The following is a 27,564-nucleotide window of genomic DNA, read 5'->3' on the forward strand; positions in this document are numbered from 1 at the left end:
TTCAAAAAACACCACAACTCTTTATTAAGGGATTCAACTCTAGAAGGGATTGTCAGACCCATTCCTGATAAAACTGCACCCGATTTAGTAAATATGGATCTCCACAAGCAACTTTTATAACACACAAACCCTGTTCTGTTTGCAAATCCGGAGCAACGCCACTGAGATCAATGGAATTATACAGTGGATTTACAACTGGGTAAGTGAGATCAAAATCTGGCTTTTACCATTGACTAACTCAGATTGCATATAACAGGAAAATTTTGCTCCCACCAATTTTTCCATCTTGGCCCAAAGATTAATGGGAAGCTCACCTCCTAGTGCAAAGAAGAAAATACTCCCCCCTCTCTACACTGGCAGACATAACATTAAGATCCTCATTGCTTTGTAAGATGGGTCGGAAGGAATAGACAAAGGGCATTGGAAAAGACAAAAGAGAGAAAAGTTTCTCTGTACAGAATATAATTATCCCCTCCATCTACTGGATTTCAAAACCAGTGATTTCCTATTGTAGTTTCGCTCGTGTCACTGTCTATGGCATATCTATAAACATCATAGACCAAATTCTCACCTGGTGTATATCGGCATAGCTCCAAGTCAATGAAGCTATGTCACTTTACAGTGGCTGAGTCTCCACCTAGCCTCACCCTTAAAGAATGTCTCTACCCCGCCCGCACACTAGTATGGTAAGTTACTGTTTCTCAGATTTAAGATGAGCAAATCTACTAAGAAAGTCTTGTAACTTGCAAGCTTTGCTGAAAAAAGTATCAAAGATAGTTTCAGCATGAAATATCAGAGATATTAGGAAAGTTTCTTTAACTGCAAGTGTATTCCAGTCGTGGAGCGCAGGATAAGCTGAGTTACTTCATTAGGAGGTGTAGTCAGGTCAGGTGTGAGTTTGAAGCGGAGGAGGGTTAGGGCAACAGCCACTTTCAACTCAGTCATGGCAAACTGCTGCCCGATGCAGTTCCTGAGAAGAGAAGGAAAAACACTCAGGCTGTAAGGGAGATTTATGGGCTAAGTTATTAATGGTCTGACCCAAACCCACCAGAGTGTAAAGAAAGGAAGTTGCTCTAGTACACAGGGAGTGAAGGGGACCTGGGTTCCATTACTGACTCTGCCACTGACTTGCCATGTGACCCTGGGCAAGTCACGTCCCTGTTCTGTACCCCAGTTTGCCCTCCAACCCTTTGACTATTTTGATTTAAACTCTTCCAGGCAGGGTCTACTGTGATGGCCACCACCTTGACTGACACATCGGGAATTGACTCAGGGACCTCCAGAGCTAAAAGCATGAGCTGATACATCTTGAGATAAATACCTGGGCTCTCTAAGTGGGATTGTAACAGACTAGTAGCTTCTGCAGATTGGGCAGAGAGGGGAACGTCTAACATACTCTCATCAGTGGTTACCCTGTCTCTTACTATGTGTATTCAGAGTAACAGCGGTGTTAGTCTGTATTTGCAAAAAGAAAAGGAGTACTTGTGGCACCGTAGAGACTAACCAATTTATTTGAAGTGAGCTGTAGCTCACGAAAGCTTATGCTCAAATAAATTGGTTAGTCTCTACGGTGCCACAAGTACTCCTTTTCTTTTTACTATGTGTATATACAGGTCCTAGCACAATGGGGCCCTGTAATATTGGTTAGTGCCTCTAGGTACTACTGTAATAAAAATAATAAATTTATAGTCAATGGACTTGGGATCAAGCACTAAAGGACAATCTATCATAATGATCACTTCTGAGAACAATTAGAGGTACACGAGGTAATTTTCTCTCCCCTCATTGTGGTTTTTGGTTTTCTGTTTGTAGTTTTCACACAAGTAATTAATTAATACTTCACCGTGGTCCAGCAGCAAAGGGCATGAAGGTGAAGGGATGCTGATCAGACAAGTTGTCTTGTGAAAATCTCAGGGGGTCAAACACCTGGAAGAAAAGATCATTTGTACTCTAAAGACCTTTAATTACAAAGCTACTGCTGAGTTTGGCAACTGTGTTCACACAGCAAGGGTCCCATTTCTTCCCTCAGCTATTTAAATTATCCCCCATCTCCTCTGTAACTGAGGGTACAATTGGGCCCTATTCTGCACTGACTTGCGTCTAGGGGTAGGCACCACCTGGACACTTGACAAAATTACCAGACTTAGTGACGGACATTGGTGGGGGGTTATGTCATTCAGTCATTATTCAATCTGTAAAATAATGCACAATTTTCCACCCTGAAAAAAAAACAGTAATGTAGCTAGCTAGTTAATAATAATAAATTCAACTCACTTTAATGTTTTTGAATGTACCTCACCACCGCAGTCAATATTTTACACTGTTAATTGAATTTTACTGTTAATTGAATTGTCTTGTTAGACTGACCTCACACTTGGTGAGGCAACTCCCATCTTTTCATGTATTTATATCTGCTCCTGTATTTTCCACTCCATGCATCTGATGAAGTGGGTTCTAGCCCAAGAAAGCTTATGCCCAAATAAATGTTAGTCTCTAAGGTGCCACAAGGACGCCTCGTTGTTTTTACTTTTTTATTGTTCTTGTTTAAATAGTATGTCTTATGGGAGGATGTGTGTGTGTGTGAGCAGGAGGGGGATGAGCACCTCCCACTGACCAGGGTACACCATTGACCCCGTGTCTGAGACCAAGGGGTCCCTCTCCCCTGTTTGTGTCCCTTACACGGGAGTTCCCCCATCATGTCACAGGATTTAGGAAGCGGAGGTCGGGGGAGTCTCTCAGTGGAGCAGGGTTTCCCTTCCCCTCACTGTAACTAGGGCACCCCCCTCTGGGCAGGGGTTATCCCGGGGTGGGTGGGCATCTCCTCTGCCTCCTGACCAGGGCATCCCCTCCAAGGGCAGGCCCCAGTTGTGGGCAGGGATCTGTTGTGAGCAGGGGCCAGGGTGGAACAAATTCTTGAGGGAGGGGCTCACCTCTGTTGTCCCTCATTCCTGCTCTTGCTGGGGAGCTAGGCTGAGGGGGGCTGTGCATCCGGGGTTGGAACTGAAGGGCTGGAGCTAGGCTGAGGGGGGCTGTGCAGTGGAGGGCAGCCAATGGGCTGGGATCTGGGTCAGCGCTGCGGGGGGTGGAATGAAGCTCAGCTCCGGAGGCAGCATGCTGCAGAGCGGCCGAGACAGACACTCCCCAGCTCAGAGGGATGCAGGGAAGCCGTTTGCGGGGGGCAGGGGGGGCTGCCTCTGGGGGGCGGGGAGGTGTCTTCCTAGTAAAAAATTTTGAAGTCCGTGCCCATGGACCTCAAAATTTTTACCACGGACACAGTGCCGACCCATGCTTGCATCTCATATATTCAATCATACGTGCAATGTGCCAAAACTACCTGACTGGGATAAAAATGACTGCCTGATGTACAAAGCTGTATGATGGAGAATGAGGCCTCATGTTGCTAAGGAGAACCTTCATTGAGTAACCTAATGGGGATAATGGGATTTAAAAGGTTCAGAGCAATTACACCTTTCTAAATGAATAGAAGTCTGTAGTGCAGATAAAGGGCAAGAGATTCTGATCTCAGTTGCATTGGTGTAAATCCTGAATAGCTCCATTGGGGTCCATAAATGTATTCTGGTTTTACATTGGTCTGACTGAGAGAAGAAACTAGCCCTAAGCCTACATCCGAAACAAACAATCCAATAAAGAACTTCCGCATATATAGAAGGCCAGACTGTACTTTTAAGGCCTGGCCCAAGATGCTGGTGGTATATAGTCACGCTACCCCAATGGAGGGTAAGGAGGGATGGTGTAGCAAGTTCCTTCCATTGTGCCCAGGCAAAAGGAAACTAAATATCACAAGAAGAAAAGTAACGTACCTCTGGATCTTTCCATACTGTGGGGTTTCTGTGAAGAGCGTAAATGTGCAGAGACACTAAGCTACCTGGTAAGAATGAGAGAAAAGATCTCATGAGAAGAAAATCACCTGCTAAAATATTTTCTTTCCATTTATATTTTTTGCCCCACCACACAATTACTGACGCTCAGAAGTTAGCCATTATTGATTGGTTGACTGAGTCTTTGTAATCCCATCATATGGCAGATTTATTTGTTTTTCCTACAGTTATTAAGTATCTTAAGAAAAATCATCAGAGCGGCTACCAGCAAGAGTTGGTGGACGCACTCTGAGGCAACCATAAAAATTGTTGTGATAACCCCTGGCCTAGCGAGTTATTCCCCAATGTGTTGTTGATTTTTCCTTCCTAAGTACAGTACTTGTCTGCATTGAATTTCATCTTGTTGATTTCAGACCAATTCTCCAATTTATCAAAATCCTTTAAAATTCTACTCCTGTCCTCCAAGTGCTTGCAACCCCTCTGCCTTTGTGTCAGCTGCAAATTTTATGCGTACTCTCCCCTCCAGTATCCAAGTTGTTAATGAAACATTGAATAGTAGGGGACCTGGTATAGACCCCTGTAGGACCCCATGAAATACGTCCTCCCAGTTGGACAGTGAGCCATTAATAACTACTCTTTGAGAACTGTCTTTCAATCAGTTGTGCACCCATCATGTAACAGTTTAATCTAGACCACACTTGTTTGTGAGAATGTCATGTGGGACTGGGTTAAAAGCCTACTAAAATCAAGATATATCAAATCTACTGGATCCACTCTATCCACTTGGCCAATAACCTTGTCAAAGAAAGAAATTAAGCTGGTTTGGCATCATAGTTTAATAATTTGTTTCAGAATCTTTCCAAGTAATGAAACTACTCTGGTCTGTTGTTTCCTTTTTTAAAGATAGGTGCTATGCTTAGCCTTCTCCAGTCCTCTGGGACCTCACCCATCCTCCATGAGTTCTCAAATATAATTGCTAATGGTTCCAAGATTGCATCGACTCTTTAAGTCCCTGGAGTGAATTTTGTCAAGCCCTGCCAAGTATGTCCAGTCCATCCACCCAAAGTATATGGGGTTGCTGCTTTATTTTTAATGGTATGCGAACATCTATTTATTCATCTCTCTAGCATGTAAGTCACGCTCAGCACCGCCTTGTCTGAGCGACTTACCGGTCGCTGTATAAATGGAATATAATATAATATAATTAATAAAAAGATAAATGGAAACACAGAAGACAGCTACAAGAATGACCTGAAGTTTGAAAAACATGCCTTATAGTGAGAGATTTACTAAGTTCAATCTACTTAGTTTATTGAAGAGAGGGTTAAGAGATAACATGGTCACAATCAGAGAATCATAGAAGATTAGAGTTGGAAGAGACCTCAGGAGGTCATCTAGTACAACCCCCTGCTCTTTCACAGGTGCTATTCCTAGACAGTTCTGGATAAAGTCCACACATACTGTATCAGGTTAAGCTCACCCTCTTTATGGGAAAAAGAAAAGGAGTACTTGTGGCACCTTAGAGACTAACCAATTTATTTGAGCATAAGCTTTCGTGAGCTACAGCTCACTTCATCGGATGCATACTGTGGAAAGTGTAGAAGATCTTTTTATACACACAAAGCATGAAAAAATACCTCCCCCCACCCCACTCTCCTGCTGGTAATAGCTTATCTAAGGTGATCACTCTCCTTACAATGTGTATGATAATCAAGTTGGGCCATTTCCAGCACAAATCCAGGTTTTCTCCCCCCCAACACACAAACCCACTCTCCTGCTGGTAATAGCTTATCTAAAGTGATCACTCTCCTTACAACGTGTATGATAAACAAGGTGGGCCATTTCCAGCCCAAATCCAGGGTTTAACAAGAACGTCTGAGGAGGGAGGGGTAGGAAAAAACAAGGGGAAATAGGTTACCTTGCATAATGACTTAGCCACTCCAAGTCTCTATTCAAGCCTAAGTTAACTGTATCCAATTTGCAAATGAATTCCAATTCAACAGTCTCTCACTGGAGTCTGGATTTGAAGTTTTTTTGTTGTAATATCTCAACTTTCATGTCTGTAATCGCATGACCAGAGAGATTGAAGTGTTCTCTGACTGGTTTATGAATGTTATAATTCTTGACATCTGATTTGTGTCCATTTATTCTTTTACCTAGAGACTGTCCAGTTTGACCAATGTACATGGCAGAGGGGCATTGCTGGCACATGATGGCATATATCACATCTTTATGGGGTTTGGCTTAATGGTAACACCCATAACAATGAAGTGACATAAAGCTACGCATTTCCCCTAAGCCCAGCTGTTCAGAGTGTGTCCCGCCATGTCTCTGCAGTTAGTTCCCTCTGATCAGAGAGCCACACCCCACTTCTTACGCCTCTCAATGGAGCACATAGATTTTGTCAGCTGGCAAAGCAAACTCATCCTCCTCCTATGAGTGGACCAGATCATTCCCCACATCCTCTGGAATTAATGTCCTTCCCAGTCCATGACTTCTCTTTTTCCCCAGTCTCTTTATGATCAAAGTGCCATTGTTTCCTTGCAGTAGATTGCTGTGGTCAGAGGGATATGTGAAATATGGCTGAGACACCTGGCTGGTGATTAATTAATGACTGAGATGGATATGAATTCAAGGAAAAGCTTCCTGGATTTTTGGTTCAGCTGGCATTATTAGACTGTCTCTGTTTTGTGTGATTGCAGAATATTTGTCCTAATCCATTTTGGGCATTGGTGCCCACTTTGGGAACCTTCTCCTGCTGATAGTGGAGTTGGGTATGAATAAAAATCTCAGGTCCAAACTCCCTGACTTTGAGGGTACAACTCCACTGCAGATGGGAGTGTGATTTGTGGCCTGTGTTGACATACCCAGGCCAGCTTTAATCTAGCTCACTAAAAATAGTAGGTTTCAGAGTAGCAGCCGTGTTAGTCTGTATTCGCAAAAAGAAAAGGAGGACTTGTGGCACCTGTTAGTCTCTGAGGTGCCACAAGTACTCCTTTTCTTTTTTAAAAAAATAGTAGAGAGGACATGGCAGTGCGATCTTCAGCATAGGCTGATGCCACGGGTACGTACTCACTTGTACAGCCTGTACTGCAGCATCCTCACGGCTAATTTTAGCAGGCTAGCTAGGTTACAGCTAGCACAGGGATCATAGAATCATAGAATCATAGAATATCAGGGTTGGAAGGGACCCCAGAAGGTCATCTAGTCCAACCCCCTGCTCGAAGCAGGACCAATTCCCAGTTAAATCATCCCAGCCAGGGCTTTGTCAAGCCTGACCTTAAAAACCTCTAAGGAAGGAGATTCTACCACCTCCCTAGGTAACGCATTCCAGTGTTTCACCACCCTCCTAGTGAAAAAGTTTTTCCTAATATCCAATCTAAACCTCCCCCACTGCAACTTGAGACCATTACTCCTCGTTCTGTCATCTGCTACCATTGAGAACAGTCTAGAGCCATCCTCTTTGGAACCCCCTTTCAGGTAGTTGAAAGCAGCTATCAAATCCCACCTCATTCTTCTCTTCTGCAGGCTAAACAATCCCAGCTCCCTCAGCCTCTCCTCATAACTCATGTGTTCCAGACCCCTAATCATTTTTGTTGCCCTTCGCTGGACTCTCTCCAATTTATCCACATCCTTCTTGAGGATGTCTACATGAGGTGCAAATCACACCACTGGCTGTAGTCTAGAAGTACCCTGAGTCAGGGGCACGGAAGTGGCTGGAATCAGAACCTTTAGCCTGATCCGAATTTCATGGCTTGCTCTTCTCTGTACAAAGGGCCAAATCAGAACCTGGGTCAGACACCTCCCTTGACCACCGCAAATGTTGCAGGGTTCAGAAACTAAACCAAGATTCAGACTCTTATTTCTCTGCTTACCTTCCTAACTGGAGTAAACTAAAACTCTGGAATTAAAACCCTTTTAACTTTAGAAATGGGTTCTTAATCCTGATCCAAATGCCATGACTTGGGTCCATAATTAGCTGATATATGCACATACAATGCCCATTAGCTACTATATATAAAGTTGCACCCCTTAAACTTATAAAGAACACAGAGAAAGGGATAGAATCAGACCTTCTGGCAAAGTCCTTCCATCGAAAAACGTGACTGGTTGGTTGAGTTGTCGATACACTTGAGGTACTGGAGGGTAAAGGCGGAGGCTCTCTTTAATGCACATGGTGGTGTAGGGCATGTTACTAAGGTCATTCCTGAAAAGAAACCAAAGATATGCCTGAATGTGGGAACCTCCTCCCCAATGCAGAAGTAGAAGGCTGCCTGCACAACCTCTTGTTTCTCTAGGTGAATCTTTTAAGATTGCAAACCCTCAAGGCAATCTACAGTCTAAAAGAAGTTCCCTCTTGTCCTCTTCAAATGGAAGGCTCTTGAGTGCTGACTAAAACTGGGAAATGCTGTTATGTTTTTCCATATCCAAAGAGCGGTAAGGCCTAAATTCTGCTCTCACCAGCAGTGTGTTCAGCTGGAGCAATGCTACCAACTTCAGTGGGGTTCTCAATCTGTAACTGAGTACCCGATTTCCAAAAACAGGATCAGTTACTTATCTGATACCATGGATACAACAGCTCAAAATTATTTCATTACAATATTTTTAATGAAAAATGCCTTTTTGATCAAAATGAAAGTTTTTGAGGAAAATTTTGTATGGGTTGACCAAACCAAAAAGTGTTGATGAAAATCTATTTTGTTGTTGAAATTTTCTGGTTTTTCAAAAGCAGAAACTAAAAACTGAAAAATGTTCAAAAGTTTTTTTCAGGTTTTGGTACACATGCTTGGGTTTTAGCTCGTGAAAAGAAAAATCTTTTTCGGACATTTCTTCAAGATTTGTTTTTGTTTTGTCTTCAAAAATCAAAACAAAATATGGGAAATTTTGAAAGTAATGTTCTTAAATTTTCCATGAAAAATTATTTGCATATTTCAGCCAGCTCCCGTTCTCTTGTCTCAGGAACTCTGTTTGGGACACCCACAATGTCCTCTGTTTTCATTTCATCCATATCAGACATTTTTAATAACTTACAATGCTTTGTCCAAGACTTATTGCTACATCAGGTACCATTTGTTCTGTTTTTTCCCAGAAGCCCCAGCCCAGTGGAACAAGCATTCAATGTAATGAATGCTGTTTGCAGTGAAAGGAAAAGTTAAAAACCGCAGGTACAATCAAAGCTGTTCTTTTGCTCAAAGTGCATGTTTAACAACATTCCTTCAAGGTTACACAAGAAACTCATTCAGGGCACTAAGTTACTGGGAGGGAAAGTCCTCCACTCTGAGACATATGTCTATGTAGCTGTGGAGTTAGAAGTTAGAAATAGGTGAGATCAGTACACATATTAAAAAAATATGTAATTTCGATGAGTATTTCACAATTCCAAAAAACGTCACCACAAAAGGGTCCAACTTTTATGTTAATTTTTAAAATATGGTCACCTTGTCCCTCTAACGTTATTGGACATCTTAGATTTTTTTTGATAAAATGCATCCTTCATGGAGCCAGTGGGAAAATTTCTGATGAAACCGAGTTTAACTGGAAAATGCCAGTTCATCAAACCTACAATTTTTCACAAATGTGATTTGAGTTCAAAGACCATTTGCTGAATCTCAGGCAGTTATATTGGAAAACTACCGGGGTCCCTGCCAGGTGGGACTGCCCTTGGAGACAGTCCTGGAGCTAGGGAACTCAAGCTTTTGTAGTCTGAAGCTCTGGAGCAGCCCTGCCATACCAGGACTTCTAGGCTCTCTGTTGGGGAGCTAGGAGTCTGGAAGCCTTGGGAGACCCGGATTGGGCTCTCAGATTCTTAGCTTAGAATCAAATGAAGTAAAAATCGTTAATGAATCAAACTGTACCATAGAATCTCTATGGATAGAAATTCCATACTCTAATAATAAGAATATAGCGCTAGGGAGCAACTGGTCCTGGAACCCACCAGAGGAGAGGCAATTCTTGATTTAGTCCTAAGTGGAGCACAGGATCTTGTCCAGGAGGTGAATATAGCTGGACCTCTTGGTAATAGTGACCATATAGTGGATATAGTGTACTTAGATTTTCAGAAAGCCTTTGCTAAAGTCCCTCACCAAAGGCTCTTATGCAAAGTAAGCTGCCATGGGATAAAAGGGAAGGTACTCTCATGGATTGGTTAAAAGATAGGAAACAAAGGGTAGGTATAAACGGTCAGTTTTCAGAATGGAGAGAGGTAAATAGTGGTGTCCCTCGGGGTCTGTACTGGGACCAGTCCTATTCAACATATTCATAAATGATCTGGAAAAAGGGGTAAACAGTGAAGTGGCGAAATTTGAAGATGATACAAAATTACTAAAGATAGGTAAGACTCAGGCAGATTGCTAAGAGCTAAAAAAGGGTCTCTCAAAACTGGGTGACTGGGCAACAAAATGGCAGATGAAATTTAATGTTGATAAATGCCAAGTAATGCACATTGGAAAACATAATCCCAACTATACATATACAATGATGGGGTCTAAATTAGCTGTTACCACTCAAGAAAGAGATCTTGGAGTCATTGTGGATAGTTCTCTGAAAACAACGTGTAGTGGCAGTCAAAAAAGGGAACAGAATGCTGGGAATAATTAAGAAAGGGATAGATAATAGGACAGAAAATATCATGTTGCTTCTATATAAATCCATGGTACACCCACAGCTTGAATACTGCATGCAGATGTGGTTGCCCCATCTCAAAAAAGATATATTGGACTTGGAAAAGGTTCAGAAAAAGGCAACAAAAATGATTAGGGATATGGAATGGTTTCCGTATGAGAAGAGATTATTAAGACTGGGACTTTTCAGTGTGGAAAAGAGAAGACTAAGGGGAGATATGATTGAGATCTATAAAATCATGACTGGTGTAGAGAAAGTAGATATGGAAGTGTTGTTTACTACTTCTCATAATACAAAAACTAGGGGTCACCAAATGAAATTAATAGGCAACAGTTTTAAAACAAACAAAAGGAAGTATTTCTTCACACAATGCACAGTCAACCTGTGGAACTCTTTGCCAGAGGATGTTGTGAAGGCCAAGGCCATAACAGGGTTCAAAAAAGAACTAGTTAAATTCATGGAGGATTCGTCCATCAATGGCTATTAGCCAGGATGGGCAGGCATGGTGTCCCTAGCCTCTGTTTGCCAGAAGCTGGGAATGAGTGACTAGGGATGGATCACTTGATGATTACCTGTTCTGTTCATTCCCTTTGGGGCACCTGGCACTGGCCACTGTCAAAAGACAGGATACTGGGCTAGATGGACCTTTGGTCTAACCCAGTAGGGCTGTTCTTACGTTCTTATTTTCTTGGATGTTGTGGGAAAGCCTTTCCATGCAGACTGCCACAGGGCCAGGGATCCCAGGGACTCCAGACTCCCAGCAGCCCAGGAAGCCAGCTGACCCAGGGTACTGGAAGCCCTGGGGTCCCCGACTATATGTCAGTGTTTTCAAAACAATGGTTTGGGGGATTTCCAGTTCACAAGAAATTTTGAACAATTTGGTTTTGTTCTGATTCGGAACACAGTCAAAATTCAAAGTGCCAAAATTTCTCAAACTGGAAATCCCAAATTTTTGCCAGCTGTAAACTTTAGAAAACTGTGACAGATCTGTGCTTCCCTATTTATTTTCATTGATGACTTGGGCACTAACTCTGCCATAGACTGCTTTCATCTCATTGATAATTCTTGGCACTTAGTGCATTTCATTTGTAGTTGTTTGTCAATTGTAAAACCTATGGCAGTTAATGCCCCAAACCAACAATTATCATGAGTAGGGGATGACAGGCCTACCACGAAACCTTAAGATGCAGTTCATCAATAAACATCTAAGGTGTCTGAGATGAGACAGAACAGGCATGTTAAGCCAGATGCTCAGTTAATGCATGTCAGCAGGAATGCCCTGGAGCACTAAGTGTCTTCAGTGGGGTTGATTGAGGGTCTGGCACATTATTTCTTAGAGCCAAATTCTGTTCTCAGTAGCACCAGTGTAAGTCTGGAGTAACTCCACTGAAGTCTGAAGAGTTACTCCAGATTTATATTCTCAGACTCTGCACATGCCTAAAATTTAACTTGAGATGTTCACAAAATTTCAAACTCCCATCCCAAGTGTTAATGTGTAATGATTAAAAGCAGAGTCTGGAACATTCTTAAGTCTCAGCATTAGCTGACCCAATCTTCAAGAGGAAGCAATGTGCAATAAATGAGGTGTCTCACCAGTGAATGGTCTCTCTGTCTCCCAGAATCTCCTTGATCTCCTCCCTGCATCTCTGCTGGTGCTCTGGGTGCAGGGCCATGCAGTATAAGAGCCAGGAGATCCCAGTGGCTGTGGTGTCATGACCTCCAAACATGAAAGTGTCAGCCTCAGCACGTAGATCTTCATCAGGTAGTCCTTCTCCATTTTCATCCTAATTTTGGAATAGAAAAATTTTGCAATTAAACCCCATGCTTCAGGGTTTAAGACAATCTCTAATTATTAGAGATGAGGATAAGACCTGATGTGGTGGGCAGATTATCCCACACCTGCTATTGCAGCGTTCTTACAACTTCACTTGAAGGAGCTGGGAATTAATTAAATCCAACCACTTAGACACCCTGTGGCCACACTGCTGTGTAATGAATTCACATAGGTGGAACTTAAGAAAGAGGGTCAGGTTTCAGGAAGAACCAATTTTGGTGTGACCTCAGGTAGTGCAGGTCTGAGCCAGACAAACATAGCCCTTTTAGCTAGAGCTGGGTGAATAACGGATTATTCAGTTCTCTTGCACTTCTGAAAAAAGTTTTGAAAAATGATTTCATGATGAACCAAAACCAATTTTTTTTTGAAAATTTTTGGTGAATTGAAATGTTCAGTTGAATGAAACATTTTTTCAACAAACTTAAAATATTTCATTTAGATTTCAACTGTTTTAAAATATTTTGATTGACTTTATTAAAAAACAAACACATCCAAACAAATTCACCCCTGGTATGAGACTCAATAGGACTTGTGCCCATTTATAGCATGTTTGAATTTGACCTATTGCATCCAGACATTCCAACCACACCCAACAGCCAATAAGATTAGAAAAGGGAGTATTTGGTGAGGAAACTGCAGTCAGCAATGCTCAGGTATCTGCCAGTGATAATTAGTGAAATGTGCACATGGTATAGAGCAGTTTGTTCATGTGTGTTCTTCAGGACTCACCTTGGCACATAGAAGAATATCCAGAAAGTCCAGGCGCCTCTTCTTCTGGATCTTTTCGAGCTCTCGCTCATCCTTGAGCCACTCCTTTCTCTCCCTTATCACCTTCTCTAGGGAAAGAATGATCAACATATTATTTAGTTAAAATGTCACCGTGATTCACTAGTAATTCAATCACCTTGGAAGGCAAATGGTGGAAGCCGCATCTCTAGATACATTTAAAAATGGACCGGTCAAATCACTAGAAAACAGAATACTTTGCACCTTTCAACAGAGAATCTCCAAGTTCTTTACATTCAGTATTCTCAGAACTCTTTGACGTATGTACATTATGTGGTATTTCCCCCTTTTCCTGGGTAAGGAAATTTAGGCCACAGAAGTATTACGTGATTTTGTTTCAAGGTCACATGAGACGTCTGTAGCAAATGCAAGAATATATCTCAGATCTCCTGACTCCCAGTCCTGTTATAATCACAAAACCATCTCATGAAATAGATCCATAGATTCTCCTACCTTTTTGTTCCAGGACCACTTAGTAAGAGAAGGATTTTCTCATAGGTCATATTCCCATCCCATTGCAACATTCCAATTCCACCACTGCCTGATTCTCAGTATATTTCATTCTGCAGATTGCCAGGCGGGTCTCTGTGCACTGCTTGTACTCCACGAGCACAGTTTGAGAACCACTGGATTAAATGACCTAGTAGTCTAGATTTCTTTCTTCTCTGATTCCACTGTATGATTCAATTAATGGACCAGAATCTGAGGTTCTCCTAGGCAGTGGAGTTTCCCTAAAGCATAAATTTCAGGATCCAGGTAATCTGAGGAACATTCAAGGTCTCTTACCACCACATAGCCCCCCCTTTTTTAATCTAATATCCTCCAGTGTGTCCCCTACACTGCCCAGAAGGCCATCCCTCTTAACAGACCCAGTATCTTGAGCAGGGTTAATGTCTCAGTCATACAGACGAAAATCTTGAGTCAAGGAGGAAAGAAATACCTGTATGGCAATGGACTATTCTGCAGGCATTCCGGAAGCGACGCCCAGGGGGACTGAACCAGTAGATGAGGTCATTGTGGTACAGAAACGTCCTCGTTCTCTCTTGTACCATGGCTGTGAGCTGACGTATAGCTGTGAGAAATGTGTTCTCGCTAAAGGGAAGACAAAAAAGGGGAGTTTAATGTGTGTTAATTAGGGCTGTCAAGCAATTAAAAAAATTAATCACGATTAATTGCACTGTTAAACAATAATAGAATACTATTTATATAAATATTCTTGGTTATCTTCTACATTTTCAAATATACTGATTTCAATTACAACACAGAATATAAAGTGTACAGTGCTCACTTAATATTTATTTTTGATTACAAGTATTTGCACTGTAAAAAAACAAAAGAAACAGTATTTTTCAGTTCATCTAATATGAGTACTGTAGTGCAATCTCTTTATCATGAAAGTTGAACTTACAAATGTAGAATTATATACAAAGAACTTGCATTCAAAAATAAAACAATGTAAAATTTTAGTGCCTGCAAGTCCACTCAGTCCTACTTCTTGTTCAGCCAATCGCTCAGACAAATAAACTGAATCATAGAATATCAGGGTTGGAAGGGACCTCAAGAGGTCATCTAGTCCAACCCCCTGCTCAAAGCAGGACCAATCCCCAATTTTTGCCCCAGATCCCTAAATGGCCCCCTCAAGGATTGAACTCACAACCCTGGGTTTAGCAGGCCAGTGCTCAAACCACTGAGCTATCCCTCCCACCCCAAATAAGTTTGTTTACATTTGCAGGAGATAATGCTGCCCGCTTCTTGTTTACAACGTCACCTGAAAGTGAGAACAGGCATTCTCATGGCACTGTTGTACCCAACATCGCAAGATATTTACGTGCCAGATGTGCTAAAGATTCACATGTCGCTTCATGCTTCAACCACCATTCCAGAAAACATGCATCCATGATGATGATTGGTTCTGCTCAATAACAATCCAAAGCAGTGCAGACCGAAATATGTTCATTTTCATTATCTGAGTCAGATGCCACCAGCAGAAGGTTGATTTTCTTTTTTGGTGGTTCGGGTTCTGTAGTTTCCGTATTGGAGTGTTGCTCTTTTAAGACTTCTGAAAGTTGCCCCACACCCCAGATTTTGGAAGGCACTTCAGATTCTTAAATCTTGGGTCAAGTGCTGTAGCTATCTTTAGAAATCTCACATTGGTACCTTCTTTGGTTTTGTCAAATCTGCAGTGAAAGTGTTCTTAAAACAAACAATATGGGCTGGGTCATCATCTGAGCCTTCTATAACATGAAATATATGGCAGAATGTGGGTAAAACATGGAGCAGGAGATGTACAATTCTCCTCCAAGGCGTTTAGTCACAAATTTAATGAATGCATTCTTTTTTAACGAGTGTTATCAGCATGGAAGCATGTCCTCTGGAATGATGGCCAAAGCATGAAGGGGCATATGAATATTTAGCAGATCTGGCATGTAAATACCTTGCAATGCCGGCTACTAAGCCACGTGAAAGCCTGTTCTCACTTTCAGATGACATAGTAAATAAGAAGCGGGCAGCATTAGCTCCCGTAAATGTAAACAAACTTGTTTCTCTTAGTGATTGGCTGAACAAGAAGTAGTACTGAGTGGACTTGTAGGCTCTAAAGTTTTACATTGTTTTGTTTTTGAGTTCAGTTATGTAACAAAAAAATTCTACATTTGTAAGTTGGGTTTTCACGATAAAGAGATTGCACTATTGTACTTGTATGAGGTTAATTGAAAAAATACTATTTCTTTTGTTTATGATTTTTACAGTGCAAGTATTTGTAATAAAAATAATATAAAGTGAGCACTGTACGCTTTGTATTCTGTGTTGTAATTGAAATCAATATGTCTGAAAATATCAAAAAAATCCAAAATATTTAATACATTTCAATTGGTATTCTATTGTTTAACAGTGTGATTAAAACTGTGATTAATCAAGATTAATTTTTTTAAAATTAATCGCATGAGTTAACTGCAATTAATCGACAGCCCTAGCGTTAATTAAAGAGGGACATTTATGCTACCTCAGTGCAACTTCATACTTTCCTACCACCACCCGCCACAGGAATTTGTGCATTTTCTTTGCTTTTATTGAAAATCCCAGTCTAAATTGCTTTCCCAAAGTCACACAAGAAGTCTCTGGTTTAGCCAGAAATTAAACTCAGAGCTCCTGAGTTTGAGTCCAATACCTTAAAGGCAAAACCACAGTTCTTCTCATACAGACCTGTTCTGGCAGTTGCTTTGATAACTGAAGGTGCATTTCAGCATGCTATCTAAAGCCATCAAGCCAACGTCCTCGAAGATATCCAGCGACTTGTCCTTTGCTACCCGCTTTTCCCATTTATCCTAATGTAAAAAAGAGAGGTCAGCATTCATAAAGCAAATGGAATTTCTAGATCACTAAAATCCCAGCCATCATCCTTTGAATAATTTCTTTGTCTGTAGGATCCAAGATTCATTTGCAATCTGTACAGCATTAGGGATATGGTGTGGAAGTGAAGAAACGGAGGATTTGTGGTTGAATTTGAGCATATCTTTTAGAAAGACATCCAATCTTGATTTAAAGATTCCAAACAAGGATGAATTAAAAATTTCCTCACTAATCTGTTCCAATAGTTGATTATGACTCACTCTTCTATGTATGTAGTGTAGTTGTAGCCATGTCAGTTCGAGGATATTAAAGAGACAAGATGGATGAGGTTGGGTAGTTAAGGAATTATCATGAAAGAGTTAGACAAGGTGAGGTAATATCTTTGATTGGACCAACTTGTGTTGGTGAGAGAGCTTGTTGGTCCAACCAAAGATATTACCTCACCCACTTTGTCTCACTCTTTTATGGTAATTCTTCAATTACCCAACCCTCGGATACGGCATAGCTGATTTTAATATCCTGAGTCAACTGTTTTGGATATTTACACTCAACTTGTGGAGTGACAGCATTAAACAAATTCCATTCCATATGTTATTCATAATACTTTATTCTTGTTGAGAGAGGCCATGTCTACACTAGCATTATGTCTGCAAAACTTTTGCCGCTCAGTGATGTGAAAAAACACCCCCTTGAGAGGTATCAGCGTTTCCAGCATAAGCAGTTGTGTGCAAAGCGCTATATCTGTGGAGGACGCTCTCCCGATGACATAGCTACTGTCCTTGTTGAGCTGGTTTTATTAAGTTGACAGAAGAGCTCTATCCTATTGGTATGACGTGGCTACCCGAGCGATCTTACAGCGGCATAGCTGTATCAGTATAATTGTGCCACTTTAAGCTTGTAAGTGTAGACATGGCCAGAGACATGGTAAGTGAGGAATATCTTTTATAGGACTAACTTCTTGTTGGCATTTCAAACACATTGGCAATACAAATTTTATCAATAGGTATAGAGCCCAGCATATTGCTATGCAATCCCAAGTCCTTTGGCCACATGAAGCAGAAGGAACATCTGGAAGATGGTGAATCAGTGTCCAGAGGGGGAGGGGGATTGCCATATTGAATTTACATTTATTTTCTTAGCAGATCATGTGTTAGGTGGATCCCTTTCATCTAGTGGGGACTAGCTTCACACTTTATAACAGTGCTGTTTAGGTGAGTTAATTAAAATAAAATGCCAGCGGTGATTAGAACTGAAAGCAGAGGCGATGACTAAAGACATATTAGGCCTGATTCTCCTTTTGCATACACCACTGTAATTTCACTGATGTCATTGAGCTTACTACTGATTTTTACTGGGATAGAGGAGAAGAAAATCTGGGCCTTTGTTACGCACAGGCTATAGAATGGGCTGAGGACTCTAATTCGAATCACAATTCACTATGAAGCAGTAATGTTAACAGGGGCCCACCCCTGCTCCTCTTGATGCTACTGTCTCAGGGGTAAGAAGACAGTGTTGGGAACGTACTCTACTAGGCCATTGCTGGATGGAGTCTAAGGCCGTCCCTGAGACTGGCCCACATCCGTACCCAGATGTGATTTATTTCTAGGATGGAAATGGTGAGGAACATCTCACGCCAGCTTGTCTCACTGTATCGAACGAACATAAAGTGCAGCTTGACAGGCCTTACTTTTCAAAGTGGAAATGGGTAGGTTAAGGATGACGACAGGAGCAGAGGGTTACCTACCAACATCACCTTGGTGGAATCCGCCATCAATGACACATAAATTTTCAAAATATCATTATGAAATGCAGGAGTCAGCAATCTACGGTGCTGGAGCCACTTTGGTCCATGTAAAACGATTAATCCTTTCCCTGAGGAGGGAAACACACAGTTTTAAGCCTTCTGGATTGTGGCAGAGAGTTTGGACTTCTGTCCATAACTTACAGCTCATGACAAAGGAAATTAGACTGCTTATATGGGCTTAACAAAAGGCCTCTCTGAAACAAGATTAAACCCAGACAATCTGGGCTGTGAAAGGTGGAATCTGAGGGCTTGTCTACACTATAGGTTGTATCAGCATAATTTATGTCGCACATGGGGTGTGAATAAGCCACTCCATGAGTGATGTACATTACACCAACCTAAACATTGGTGTGGACAGCACTATGTCGCCGTGGTGGATTTATTATGCTGATGGGAGAGCTCTGTCCCATCGTCATAGAGTGTCTTCACCAGACGCACTATAGCTGCATCCGTGCAGATGAGCCGTTGTAGCATTTCTAGTGTCGACTAGCCCAAAGAGACAGTGTTATGCCCTTGAAAGACAGTTGTTAATCAAAAAAAGGATCTTTGTATTCATAATGGTTTATTTTTCACTCCCCCGGTGATGTAGTTATAACGAAGTAATTCCCTAGTGTAGAGCTGGCCTTAGGCAGGAAGTTGGAAGGTGGTTTATAACCATCAGAGAAGTGAGGTTCTGGAACAATGTCCCCATAGGAGTTGTGGGGACAAACAACCTAACTGGTTTGAAGATGTAGCTTGATACATTTAAGAACAGGATTATATGGTGGGGTTGCCTGCCGTGTCTGGGGACTGTACTTGGTGACCCAAGCAGTCCTTTCCAGTCCTATGTTCTATCTCCCTATGAGCTTTTAGGATTCTAGCTCAACAAGAACAGGGACTTTAATTGCATCAGTCAATCACCCTTGTGCAGCCATCTCTACTATTTGGGTCTGTTCTTGTGCATATATCCAGTTTTATTTAGTTCACGTAGGTATACAGTGGTGCTCACAAAGCATCTAAATGCTAAGCAACTAAATTGTGTGTGTGGTGACAGGGGGGTGTATACGCTCTACAAAGCCACATCCTATCCTGGGCCACCTTTGTGCTCCCATTTCTCATGGAGGAGGTGGCAGGAGTCCCCGGCCATTTTTGGCATGGCTGTAATGTACAGAGCATACGTCAGGGAGATGGTGTGCAAGGATGGCTGAAGGTTCCCTTTTGCTTTGGCCTGAAGCTGGGGGCCTTACACGGAGAGCCCTTGTGCTCACTACTTTAACTTGCACTGGGCTTTAACAGCTACAGGGAGGCAGGATTAGAGCTTCTGATTCCCAGCCTTTTGGTCATTGCCGTACACCAGGACTTCTCAGTCAATGAGATACAAACTAGGGTGGACCATAGTGGGGTGGTGGAAAGCAGCAAAATCTCATGGTTCCTATGGGATCCCTGGGAGGTTAGGAAGGGGCAGCTTGCTCCCTCACTCTGTCCTCCTGATGCTCTCATCCCATCCCTTCTCTGGCCCTCACCAGGTCCTGAGGCAGCTGCTTCCTGCTCTCCCCACCCACACAGACTCATCTGCAGGGGAGGGGATGGATGAATCTTCAGTACTGGGTCTTTGAGCAGGTGGAATGAGTTTCACCCCATAAGATCTCTTCCTCTTTTATTAATTTAGATAGAATAAATGTGCCCAAGAGCCAAGCGTGTTAACATAACCCAGTCACTGTCCAACGTTAACCAGTTTCAAACAAGGTTCAGGGTTTGGTGTGCAGAAACCTCAGCCTGCTTAGTACCAGGGCAAACACACCATTACAAACCCTTTTAAACCCTTATTAATGATGCTGGAAAAGAAGAAAAAACAGTTTAAGCATTTGAAATGTAAAGTCTCAAGTAAGGCTGTCATAAATATAAAGGGAAGGGTAAACCCCTTTAAAATCCCTCCTGGCCAGGGAAAAGCTCCTCTCACCTGTAAAGGGTTAAGAAGCTAAAGGTAACCTCACTGGCACCTGACCAAAATGACCAATGAGGAGACAAGATACTTTCAAAAGCTGGGAGGAGGGAGAGAAACAAAGGGTCTGTGTGTCTGTCTATAGTCTGTCTTTGTCGGGGATAGACCAGGAATGGAGTCTTAGAACTTTTAGTAAGTAATCTAGCTAGGTATGTGTTAGATTATGATTTCTTTAAATGGCTGAGAAAAGAATTGTGCTGAATAGAATAACTATTTCTGTCTGTGTATCTTTTTTGTAACTTAAGGTTTTGCCTAGAGGGGTTCTCTATGTTTTGAATCTAATTACCCTGTAAGGTATCTACCATCCTGATTTTACAGGGGGGATTTCTTTATTTCTATTTACTTCTATTTCTATTAAAAGTCTTCTTGTAAGAAAATTGAATGTTTTTTCATTGTTCTCAGATCCAAGGGTTTGGGTCTGTGGTCACCTATGCAAATTGGTGAGGCATTTTATCCAACATTTCCCTGGAACGGGGGGGTGCAAGTGCTGGGAGGATTGTTCATTGTTCTTAAGATCCAAGGGTCTGGGTCTGTAGTCACCTAGGCAAATTGGTGAGGCTTTTTACCAAACCTTGTCCAGAAAGTGGGGTGCAAGGTTTTGGGAAGTATTTTTGGGGGAAAGACGTTTCCAAACAGCTCTTCCCCAGTAACCAGTATCTGTTTGGTGGTGGTAGTGGCCAATCCAAGGACAAAGGGTGGAATATTTTGTACCTTGGGGAAGTTTTGACCTAAGCTGGTAAAGATAAGCTTAGGAGGTTTTTCATGCAGGTCCCCACATCTGTACCCTAGAGTTCAGAGTGGGGGAGGAACCTTGACAAAGGCTTTCATTGTAACCACGTCCCTTGTTCCCTTTCCCTTTAGCTGGAGAGAGGCTTTTAAGAAGGAAAAACACCCTTGTGAGACAGTCTGTTACATGGTACCAAAGACGGTAATAACTGTCCTTAGGGGGGAGAGAGAAGTTAGTTGAAATGGCCTGGAGCTGTCATTGTTGTTGTAGTTGTTAAAGTCCAATCCCATTTCCTAAGAGACAAAACAAGACAAACCCCAAAGGGGAGTTAAGAACAGCAAAGATAGACATTGCAGCTTCTGTCTCTGGTGTTGACTTTTACTTGCAACCTCAGTGCTGGAAAAACACTAGCTGATAAGATTGTAAGCTGTGCCTCTCAGAGATGTGGCAAACACGTACTAGCTTTGGGCTGTTTCGGTGTTGAATCATATTAAAGAAGTTCTGTATTAAAATCACAAGTAAGTTTGATTCCCCACAGTTTAAATTCTAGGGCATTGCTAATTAAGAGGTCTCTTGGGGTTTTTTGTTTTGTTTTGTTTTTTGTTAGTGTTTCTCTCCCTCTCTGTGTGAAGCTTTCAAGCTGCTAATTGTGTTAGTAGATCCTAAGACAAAGAGAGACTCAAAGCGATACTTTGTAACAACAGAGACAGCACACAGAGACTCCCCATCCTTTTGTTGTATTTATCTCGCTTTGTTAACAATTGTGATTAAAATAGAGATAAAGGATGTATGTGGATGGATGCTTGGTGTAGATAATAAATGAATGATCAGGGAGGTGCCAGCCTAGGAGTTCAGTATCGATCGGCCAAAGAATGGGCAGAGTGGAGACAACCAGATGACCTCCGGAGGGCAGACTGGAATCCACCCAACAGCCTCAAGAATGGGAGAACCGAAGAACAAGATAACATCTGGCAGCATGGAGCCATCAGGAATGTGCCATCTTCTGACTGATTCAGCAACAGCATGATGAAGCAATTCCCACAGACTGGCATAGGAAGAAATTCCTATAAAAATGGACTCTAGAAACTGAGAACTTTGAGTCTGGTTTTGCTACCACGCTCCAGGAGCATCGGATGTGCATCTGACAAAGACTCGGCTCCATCCTCATGCCCAAGTTACCTGGCCACTAACTTAGCATGAGCAACCTCTAGGCTGGTAACTATAACAAATTTGCAGAACCTCTGTGTGTGTGTATGAATGAACGTGTGAATGAATGTGAAACTGAATGAAATGTTATAGCTATAACTGACTGCCTACTATGATTCTGTTTGTATTCACAATAAATGTGACATTTTGTCTTATCCCCTTTAATAAGCTTCTGCTGGTTTTCATTTTGTTGGTATAACATTGGACATTGCCGTTAGCTGCCTTTTTGGTCATAAGCTCACAGCAGTGTTTCAAAGTACCCATGATTGGCCGACTAAGCCATAGATTCATAGATTCCAAGGCTAGAAGGGACCCCTGTGTTCATCTAATCCCCGGGTTTTCAAACTTCATTGCACTACGACCCCTTCTGACACAAGGGTGCCACACTGGAGAGGCAGGAGAAAGAGGGGATGGCAGCCATGATGGTTAAGCTCACCCTTTCCCCTTCTTTCCATCAGTCATCATCACACTGGGTGGCTTTTTCCCCAAAATGTCTCTTTCTTTTTAAGGACTTCAGAAGGGAACGAGGGGCTGAAGAGCCCAGCCCTTCATTATTTCATTCACCAATTAGGCCTAGTCTCTGACACAACGATTTTGGTCCTTTGATGTCTAGTCCCCCACTTCTCTTGTTTACCAGGCATGATCTGAACACAGCCCTTGAGTTATATCCAGAGGCCTTTTTGTGTGGACTAGTTCAGTCTCTCTCCATCAACGTTTATTGTTATAGGTTGTTGTGACACTCACTTTTCACAGTTGGGCTCACAAGTAGGGTAAATTTGCACACCCAGTTATCCCAACAGTCCCTACAGAAACGAGTTATGTAATGTAATGTGAGAGCCAAAAAGTATACATACCAGTCCATGGGACAAAGAAATCATAGAAGTCACCAGCCTTAGGATCTGAAAAATGCACCAGAGATGTGTGTTTTAATGGAGACAACTTTGCCTTCTAACGCAAGCCAAGTCAGTTAAATCAAGGGGTCATGCAGGGTGGTAAGTTCTCGCCCTCCCCTGACATCCTATACTTCAGTAGGGAAAAGTAAAGCATTTACATGGAACCCCTTAAGGGCTTTTAAACTCCAGTGGGTGGAGGTATTGTAGATCTGCCATGCCCCAACAGGAGGTTGTGCCATAGACAGGTACAGTGGTCAGGATTCTCCGTGGTGCTCCAATAGCCTGCATGCTCTGATAACAGCCTGCACAGAGGTGGGGGTGTATTACCTCCATGAAGGGAATCCACTGGGCATTATCCCTGTCCCTCTCCCGCAAGCCCCCGTGCATGGGGTGTGCCCTGGGGGGGGGCTTAAGCTGGCACCAACGCACCCATTGTGGCTTGCACCACCAGCCATAGGAAGTCCTGGGGATGACTGCAGCATTTACACCAGAGGCAGTCTTGGTTGCTGGAGCAGCCCATAGTCAGGAGGGCAGAAATGTCAGTTCAAGCCCACTTTGCCTCCCTCGTCCCTGAGCAGGTGGCCCAGAATCTCAGCCAGTCTCTCCCAGGGCTGCTGGCTGGGCTGGGGAGGAGGCGAGCAATCCGACAAGACGGGCGGGGGGACGGGAGCAGAAACAAGCCCTATGTTTAGATCGATGTATAGGGAAAGGTCATTGAACTTGAGGTCGGATTGGGACAGAAGTGCTTTCCCTAATCTTGGAGCAAAGTCCACATGTGATAGGGAGGGATGACAGGTGATTTTATCGCAGAGCTCAGAAGGCCGGGAACACCTGGCAGCCTCACTTGAGAGTACTCTCTTCTGCCTCTCGCCTTCCTTCAGAAGTGAAGTCCACCAGCTCAAGGTGCGTGAAAGGCACTAGGTTGACAGTCCTCTTTAGAGTTACTGATCGGGTAGTGAGTGCACAGGTCCAATAAACCTGCGGCTGCCGACACACAAACAGCACAAATGTTCACCCCTGAGACCTTCAGCAACAACACCACTTGAATTAAAGAAGCACCTTCTTTGGCTGTGATGAAGGAGAGTCATATCCTCACAGCAGCTAGCTGCTAGAGGCCAATATGTTCACACAAATTAACTCAATGTGCCATGCAAGCTTCCACAGTGCTGTGCCTCAGAGCCATTGGCTAGAGGGACAACCTCTAGAGGAGAAAAGGGAAATCCAAACCCTGTGCCTAGTCAATCCAAGGCTGAACTGAGGCGACCGTGTCCAGTTGGGTCCCTTTGTTGTCAGAAAACTATTCAGAAACTGGGCGGGAGTTCAGAGAAGAGCAACAGAAATGATGTATGGGGGTCATTAAGGAAGCTCAAAACAGCTGGATACATGTTGCTTAGCTAAGCAACAGCCTGCAGGGGCTGAATGGTCTCCAAATAAGTGAACAGTATAAACCACAAAACCACAAGTCAGGCTCTTCAGCTTATGCAAGATTCAATTAAAAACCAAAGTGAACTCAGAACAATAAAATTAATTCATGTGCGGAGGGCAGGCCAAGGGTTATGAGGCCCTCCAAACAGGCTAAAATGGAAGTTAAGTTGTGCATAGGCTAGATGCAAACCCTCTGTATGGGAGTGAATTTTACCCTGTGCAATTATTTGCATAGTCTTCTAAGAACACAAAACATCTGTCAGCAGATTGCCTGTGTGATGGTCGCCACCTTGGCTGACATACCAGAGATTGAACTGGGAAATTCCAGAGCGAAATGAATGAGCCGCTAAAGCAAAAGATGAAGAGCCTGCCTCCTTAGCAGTGTCTGTACTTGCATCCTCTGTGCATCAGACCCAGAGGGGGACCGTCCATCAACACTAACTGCCCAGTGTGTTACACATGGAAAGCAGGTCTCGCTGCTTCACTTCTTTATTTCTGGTGCTTAGCTAAGTCACAAAGAAAGATCAAAACAGCTGAATATGTGTGACTTAGCTAAGCACCAGCCTGCCAGGGCAGAATGGTGTCCAAATATGTATAGAGAGTAAACCCACCAAACAGGAGAGGAATTTTCTATAAGGATACAAGTTGGGGTGTGTCTGGGGCGAGGGATGTTAATAGGTAGGAGCAAATAGTTCTATAACAAGGCTACAGATTTAAAGATATCAGTGCTCCACTAAAACTGGACTTTGGTGGCATGAGCACTTAGCAACGGTAATCCTAAAACGATTTTTCTGTATAACTCAGAAATAAAGTTGCATATTCTCACCTCCTCTGCTATATACAGCCTTGGCGTATTCGGGGTGGTAGATATTCAGGAATCCTAAGAAACCTCCAAACCATACAGAGTGAGCACCTGGGTATTTCTCTACCCAAGATATGATCTTGTTGAGTTCTTGATCTTGAAGCTGTAATGATTTTTTACAAAGAAAAAAAAATACTGTTTATGGAGAAAATAAAGGTACAGGAAGGGATGGTCTTGTGGTTAAGTATTAATAAAGGTTTATATTATGGTAGCACCCAAATATATCAGGACTGGGGCCGCATTGTGCTGGGAGCTGTACAAACCCAGAAAAAAAGGCAATCCCTGCCCTGAAGAGCTTAGGGATTGAACTAGGATGCAGATTTAGGTTCAATTCACAGTTCTGCTACTGACTCCCTGTGTGACCTTGGACAAATCAGTTAACTCCCCTGGGTCAGTTTTTGATAGTCTGAGTAGCACCTTTCCCCAGCCCACCAAATAGTCCCATTGATTTCAGTTGCTGTACTTGTGACAAAGTTAGTAGCCTACATAGGAAAGATCATTCCAGTCTGGACCTCTGTATCTCAAAGGGGGATAATATGATTTTCTTTCTCCTACTGTTTGCCTGTCTCATCTACTTAGATTGTAAACTCTTGGCAGTGCCTAGCACAATGGAACCCTGAACTAAAGAGAGGTCTGTGGGTGCCCCTATAAGAGAAACAATAAATACCAAGTATTAATTAGTATGATTCACATCTAGGGTTGCCAACTTTCAACTCGCACAAAACAAAACACCCTTGCTCCATCCGTGCCCCGCCCCTCCTCTGAGGCCCAGCCCCTTCTTCAAGGCCCCACCCCCTGCTCACTCCATCCCCCCTCCAATCATTTGCTCTCCCCCACCCTCATTTGCTTGCTCACTTTCACTGGGCTGAGGCAGTGGGCTGGGCTGCGGGAGGGGTTGAAGGCTCTGGGTGAGGGTGCGGGCCCTTGTGGGTGGGGCCAGAAGTGAGGAGTTCAGGGTGTGGGAGGGGACTCCAGGCTGAGGCAGTGGGTTGGGATGGGGTGGGAGAGGGCTCTGGCTGGGGGTGCAGGCTCTGGGGATAGGGCTGGGGATGAGAGGTTTGGGGTGAAGGAGGGGGCTGCGGGGTGGAGCTGAGGGGTCAGAGTATGGGAGGGGTCTCTGGCTGAGGCAGGGGGTTGGGGTGTGGAGGAGTATGGGCTCTGGGCTGGGGTTGCAGGTTCCAGATTGGGGCCAGAAATTGGGGGTTCATGGTGTGGGAGGGAGCTCTGGGCTGGAGCAGGGGGTTGGGGTACGGGGGGGGGTGAGGGCTCCAGCTGGGGGTGCAGGCTCTGGTATGGGGCTGGGGATGAGGGATTTGGGGTGCAGGAGGGTGCTCTGGGCTGGGGTTGAGGGATTTGGAGGGTGGGAGGGGGATCAGGACTGGGGCAGGAGGTTGGGGCATGGGAGGTGGTGAGGGGGGCAGGCTCCAGGCAGTGCTTACCTCATGCAGCTCCCGGAAGCAGCTGCATGTCCCCCCTCCAGCTCCTACATGGAGGCATGGCCAGGTAGCTCTGTGCACTGCCTCATCTGCAAGCACCGCCCCCACAGCTCTATTGGCTGTAGTTCCTGGCCAATGGGAGCTGCAGAGCTGGTGCCAGGAGGCAGTGCATGGAGCCTCCTGGCTGCCCCTATGCGTAGGAGCCAGAGGGAGGGACATGCCGCTGCTTCCAGGAGCCACACGGACCCACAGCAGGCAGGGAGCCTGCCTTAGCCCCACTGTGCCACCGACCAGACTTTTAACGGCCCAGTCAGCAATGCTTCCAGGAGCTACCAAGGTCCCCTGTCAACCAGTTGTTCTGGTCAAAAACCGGACACCTCACAATCCTGTTCACATCTGTAGAGTCTAAGGCAGCCTCCTGGTGCTTAGGATGGCAAATACAAGTGTTACCAAGTCCAGTCCACACACACACAAACATTCACACTCACGAGTACAAAATATTCAAAGCATTAAATACAGCGAGATCAGCATGAACAGTAAAATAGAGAGGGGTATGAATTCCAAAACCCGTTAGGTAAAATTCCAGCTGGGATAGCTCCCCTCTGATGTAAGACCCCTCAGGAAGCCACTGGCAGCTGCTGATGTGTCTGTGAGAATTGGCACTGATCCTTGTTACAGCACAGCCTTGCAATATTTTGGCCCAAGTTTTCAAAAGTGGCCTCTATTTTGGGGGTACTTCCATTTTTGGGTGCCTAAGTAAGGTACCTTGAGCCTGGTTGAATTGGAGTTGAGGATGCTCAGC

At 43.5% G+C, this 27,564-nt stretch overlaps 1 protein-coding gene across 1 annotated transcript in view; it reads right to left on the minus strand.

Annotated features, from left to right (window-relative positions):
* LOC140916317 (cytochrome P450 4B1-like) overlaps window positions 1-27,564 on the minus strand; it is a 28,164-nt gene continuing 600 nt past the window's right edge. Inside the window, exons 2-12 of the mRNA XM_073357800.1 lie at window positions 25,291-25,429; window positions 23,001-23,045; window positions 18,173-18,300; window positions 16,282-16,403; window positions 14,021-14,172; window positions 13,024-13,130; window positions 12,054-12,244; window positions 7,913-8,046; window positions 3,822-3,886; window positions 1,844-1,926; window positions 1-970 (exon numbers count right to left, since the gene is read on the minus strand). Coding sequence (XP_073213901.1) covers window positions 802-970; window positions 1,844-1,926; window positions 3,822-3,886; window positions 7,913-8,046; window positions 12,054-12,244; window positions 13,024-13,130; window positions 14,021-14,172; window positions 16,282-16,403; window positions 18,173-18,300; window positions 23,001-23,045; window positions 25,291-25,429 — 1,335 coding nt within the window. The 3' untranslated portion in view covers window positions 1-801. The remainder of the gene's footprint in view (window positions 971-1,843; window positions 1,927-3,821; window positions 3,887-7,912; window positions 8,047-12,053; window positions 12,245-13,023; window positions 13,131-14,020; window positions 14,173-16,281; window positions 16,404-18,172; window positions 18,301-23,000; window positions 23,046-25,290; window positions 25,430-27,564) is intronic.

This window comes from Lepidochelys kempii, chromosome 8, assembly GCF_965140265.1.
Source record: "Lepidochelys kempii isolate rLepKem1 chromosome 8, rLepKem1.hap2, whole genome shotgun sequence".
Classification (NCBI taxonomy): Eukaryota; Metazoa; Chordata; order Testudines; family Cheloniidae; genus Lepidochelys; species Lepidochelys kempii.